The sequence below is a fragment of the Aplysia californica genome, unplaced genomic scaffold (genome assembly GCF_000002075.1).
Source record: "Aplysia californica isolate F4 #8 unplaced genomic scaffold, AplCal3.0 scaffold00485, whole genome shotgun sequence".
NCBI classification, from domain to species: domain Eukaryota; kingdom Metazoa; phylum Mollusca; class Gastropoda; order Aplysiida; family Aplysiidae; genus Aplysia; species Aplysia californica.
In genome coordinates, this window is record NW_004797755.1 from 470,661 (window position 1) to 476,254 (window position 5,594).

At 41.2% G+C, this 5,594-nt stretch overlaps 1 protein-coding gene across 1 annotated transcript in view; it reads right to left on the reverse strand.

Moving 5' to 3' along the window:
* LOC101849560 (2-aminomuconic semialdehyde dehydrogenase) overlaps positions 1 to 5,594 on the reverse strand; it is a 28,615-nt gene that overhangs the window by 13,245 nt on the left and 9,776 nt on the right. The window contains exon 2 of the mRNA XM_005105676.3: positions 1,677 to 1,950. Coding sequence (XP_005105733.1) covers positions 1,677 to 1,855 — 179 coding nt within the window. The 5' untranslated portion in view covers positions 1,856 to 1,950. The remainder of the gene's footprint in view (positions 1 to 1,676; positions 1,951 to 5,594) is intronic.

A 5,594-nucleotide genomic window follows, 5' to 3' on the forward strand; every position in this document is an offset into this window, starting at 1 on the left:
ATAACCATTATTGCGCCAAAAAATGGCTGTGGGTGTTTGGCAGGTGCTCTGGTGTGGTTTGCTCCTTTTTTCCTATCAAATATCTGTCGTCCTTATCTCCCCGCCTTCTTTTTTGCGTAGGTTACTCTCCTGTAACACATCTATTCTTCGGCACTTATATGACCTTATTGCGTTGCAAGTGCCGTAAAACTCTTACTAAAACTAAACTAGAAAATGGCTACAACTCAGATACGTCGTGAGTTGTAACAAGACAACACAATGAAAAATCTAATGCAACCATAATATACATGAAATAGATATTTGCTGGTCCAGCAAAATGCAGAGGAGAATATAGGCCTAATAGAATCTAATTAGCCTGAATCTCTTGATTGATGGTACATGTATTGGTATTAATTCAGTAATCAAATTGTATCGCTAGCCTATTGTTTTACAAAGTGTGACTCTAATAAATAGTGCCTGATTTTGGTGTGTTTTTTCCGTAAGTGATTTGTTTGTTTGGTTGGTTGGTTGGTTGGTTGGTTGGTTGGTTGTTGTTGTTTTTTTAGCAAAGAGAAGCACATCGACACTATAAAGGCCATTTAGTGCTGGCAAAAGTAAGACGGGCAGACAGAAACAACAGCGGGAAGGGAAAGTGAAGAAGTAGAGCCTACCAGTGGTGCCTTCCAACAACCCGCTTCGAAAGTGCGCAGCTCTGATATTTTCACTACTGATCCATTCAATGTACAACAATCCTTTCAAAAACGCATCATTCCCCCGTTATCTGATAAAATGATAGCCTAGGCCAAGGGCCTAAAGTAAAAAACTGACGTGGCCATCAAGTGAGACGTGACATCGCATTTGATAGCGTAGGCCCTCGCCTAACTGTTTGCCTTTTGCAATCTGTCATCTGTCCCCCCAACCCACTTAATGACACAGCAGTCTCTCTTTAGCTGCCTGATGTAACTAGGATATAATATAAAAGTAACATGTTAGTGTTAGGCCTTCACATACTTGTCCCAGTGTGCGCATTCGTTCACTTGAGTCTTGGAGTCCGGAGTTACTTGTGTGTACATGTATTCATGTGGCCTGTGTATTATTTTATCCAGATCTGCATACCATTAAACAGGGTAGGTCAACTTAAGGGGAGGGGGGGGGGGGGGGGGGGGGGGGGCAATCATTGAGTCCAAGGCTCCAGCAAGAAAAAAACAGCCTGGCCACAATTTGGAAAATTCTTTCTGCTTCCATTGATTATTTGATTAAATTGTAGATAGTAAGACAAGTGCTAAAAAAACAGAGAAGGCAAATTACAGTAATTACTTCATGAAAACAGTAACTTAGCACGAATCAGTTTTAGAAATACAGTACCTGCAAAACTCTGCAAGCTGCATAAATTTAAATGGTGAATAGACTCATAGATCTATACATAGTATCAAAAGGATTACCACTAGAAAATGAAAATTTTCAAGACTGAGTCTACAACTGTATTACATAAGATCCTAAACATAAAAACAAAACCTTGATACTTCATGGCCCCGAGAGCTGTGGTTGTCACATACATTTTACATAAAACATAAGAATAAACCAGACATTAAACAATTCATGAAAAGAGATAAATATTAAAATATATAATATAGGCCAACTGCCATTACAGTACAGACACGTAGAATAATAATCTCTCTATGTAGCTTGCAACTCACTCTGGGAATGCCCTCTGAGCCGCCTCCACTGCCTTGTCAACATCTTTGGCGGAACTGTTTGACACTTTCGCCCAGACTTGACCCGTCGAAGGGTCAAAGCTGTCCAGGTATTCATCTGTGCCGCAGAAGTCTCCATCAATAAAATTATTGACAATGACTGGATCTGATGCTGCACTCATGCTGTGACAGTGGCAGTTTTTTCTTCAAGCAAAGACCAGAAGCAAGGTGACCAAACACAGAAATAGTCAACAACCGTATCTACTTGACCGTATGCCTGCAAGATGAAAAATATAGATCTATAATTATTACCTGATTTAGAAACATTAAATAGCAGTATGGAGCCTACTTGTTTATTGAGTATATAAAAAAAAATTAGTGTAATAACAAAATACAAATCAATCTAAACACTGAAGAAAGGAACTTTCTTAGAGGACAATAAGGACATTTGAGTTTCTAATCATTGGTCGCAAAACCAACTCCAGCATAATAAAAAAAATTTCTAAACATTCCACAAGATAAAACTTTGCAAACAATCATTACACACAGCATTATGATTATCTGGCATATTCAGGGCTTACAATCATACGTACATGAGCGATTATAAAGGCTTTGATTTCCAGCTATGAGCCACCAGTTCCAGACAATACATGTATCCTGAGAAAAATAACTCAACAATTTCTTTTTTCTTTAGGTCGCCTGACCACAAACAAAAAATGTTCTGAACTTGACAATCAGCGTTGATGATTATTATGAGAATGATTGATACCATAAATATACCAGGCCTGACAGCAGAACTGTTTTCCTGGGTGGGGCCTGAAATAGTAATTCGAATGATTTGGCTTGTCTCGAACATTTAATGAATTATAGTTCTGCGTCAAAACCATAGTTTTAGCAAGAACAGTTTGTTTTTTGGTCCATGTGTTTTCTTTATCTAGATCTTGTACAGTATTTCCAGCTAATAGCACCCCATGTCACTCGTGTGGTTCTCGGGGCCCTGTCCAAAAGACAAGGGAGCAAAAGAATAGGACCACTGTATCCGTACCGCGGATGTCGTAGAAGGCAACTAAGGTCGGTTGGGCAAAGGGTTAGCAGCCCTTTCCCATAAAACAAAAAAGCAGCTACAAAAAAATCAACAGCAAAAACAACACGACCACCAGTTCTGGAAGATGGAGGACCTTCATCACCGAAAAGAGGAGAGAATATGGAGGGTAGACTGACGCAGGGTGGTGAAAGCCGAAAGGAAGCCACCAAGCCGAGAAACCTCTTGTCGACCAGAAGAACCACAAGACTTTGCACCTGGAATGTTCATACAATGTACGAGGCAGGGAAGGCACTGCAGGTTGCAAGAGAGATGGAGGCCTACCAACTGGACATATTGGGTCTCTGTGAGACGAGATGGACGAATGCAGGGGAGTGCCAACTAGCTTCAGGAGAAACAATTCTCTACTCTGGACATCTGGAGGAAAACTCGCCACATACAGGAGTAGGTATTCTGTTATCAACACAGGCCAAGCGAGTTTTGATAGGATGGAAAGCAGAGGGTCCAACCAATTAAATATCAGCTTAATTCTGTCCACAGAAGAAAGACATCAACCTTCATATTATCCAGGGATGTGCCCCCACCAATGATAAGGGCCAGGATGTGTAAGAGACTTTCTACAAAATGCTACAAAATACTATTGATCAGGTGAGAAGGAAGGGCATCTTGATTGTAAAGGGAGACTTCAAAGCTAAAGTTAGCAGCGACAATGTAGGCTTTGAGGAAATCATGAGGAAACACAAACTTGGAGTCAGAAACGAGAAAGGAGAATTATTTGATATGTGCAGCAAATGGGCTCATGATAGGAGGAACTGTTTTCCCACATAAACAGATACACAAAGCAAAAAGGGTGTCTCCAGACCAACAAACTGAAAACCAGATTGACCACACATGTGTCAACAAGAAATTCAGGAGATCAATAAGGGATGTTGGAGTTTACAGGGGTGCAGACGTAGCTTCTGACCATCATCTGCTCATCTCAACAATCCGACTAAAACTAAAGTAAAGACAAGGGATAGTCAATCATAGGTGCCGGTACAACGTGGAATTTCTGAGAGAGCCATCGTCAAAAGAGGAGTTTAATTTAGCGGTTAAGAACAGTTTCCAAGTGTTGGAAACACTAGGCGAGGATAGCAGTGCAGACGAAACATGGGAGGCAATAAAAGAAGGCTGGACCACTGTGTGTCAAGAGGTACTGGGGAAACGGAAATGTGAGAACAAGCCGTGGATATTTGCCACCACTCTGAGGAAGATAGAGGACGGGAAAAGGAAAAAGGATCAGGTAAACAGGAGCAAGACAAGAGCAGCCAAAGCAAAGGCCCAAGAAGAATACACCAAAGCAATGAAGGATGTAAAAGTCAACATATGGAAAGACAAAAGAAACTATGTAGATGACCAGGCACGCGAGGCAGAGGAAGCAGCAGGGGCAGGGAATATGAGAGGACTGTATGAAACCACCAAGAGACTTGCAGGCAGATACAGGAACGCAGATGTGTGCCAGTTAAAGATAAAGGGGGAAAACTTCTCACAAATCCAGATGAACAGAAAGAACGTTGGAAGGAACATTTCAAAGAGCTACTGAACAGACCAAAGCCAGAAAAAAAAGTTTGACATTTCACCAGCAGAGATTGATCTTGGGGTGAATGAAGAAAAGCCCAGTTCAGAGATCAAGGAGGCGATAAGACACCAGAAAGCAGGCAAGGCGGCCGGCCCAGATGGAATTCCCACGAAAGTTCTAAAGGCAGAATTCGACACTGCGGCAGGGATTCTTCATGGAATCATTGGCAAGATATGGGACAGCAAAGAATTTCCACAGGATTGGAGAGAGGGATTGCGGGTGAAACTACCCAAGAAAGGAGACCAGCATGAGTGTAAGAACTACAGAGGAATCATGCTCCTGTCTATTTCAGGAAAGATTTTAAGTCATACCATACTGGAAAGACTGAAGGAAGCCGTGGAAGTAAAACTAAGAGAGGAGCAGGCAGGATTTCCTAAAAAGAGATCATGCACAGATCAGATTGTAACTTTGAGGATAATATTGGAGCAGTCCACAGAGTGGAACTCTTCCTTGTATGCTAGCTTTGTTGACTACTAGAAAGCTTTTGACAGCCTAGATAAAGACTCCACAGAAGCTCATGTGTCACTACGGAATACCTGACAAGTTCGTGAGATTGATCAAGAAGATGTATGAGGGAATGAGCTGCAGTGTCTTACTTTTTTCTCTTTTTATTAGCAGTGGGTTGGAAAATGAGACAGACAACATCGGGACAAGGTGGTAGCATACAGTGGACCCTTTCCAGTCAGTTAGAAAACTAGAACTTTTCCGACGACTTGGCACTTCTTTCTCACAGTCGAGTTATTATATATATATATTGGCCTAAGCAAAACAAGCAAACTGCAGATTGAACAGATAGTAGCCTATTAAATAGTAAGCACCTTACTTCTACTTCTACTTTTGTGTGACAATGCTGCAGTTGATCTAGATCTAGATCTAAATTAAATCTAAGCATCAAAGTGACTATTTTTCCGAACGCTCGGGAAAATAAACTTGACCTCTATTTCTCCGAACGGGTGCGTCGAGATTTTTTGATCATTTGTGAGAGTTCGGTGTCATCTTTCATTTTGTGAGGACTGGGCAGAAGCATTTTTTGCATCGAATTCAATTTCTAGAGCTAGAGATTTTTAGACGTCTGAATATTCAGATACTTCAATTGTGGTTGGGGCAAAATTCCCGGACTATACTTCATTTGAAAATTTAATGTCTTCAAAAGGTCTGAGAGAAAACAAGACTGGTCGCCTTCGGCAGTAATTAAGCTATTTTGCATTTAGATCTAGACACCCCTAAAGAAAAACCCAAAAAATCCCTCCACGCCCCCCCC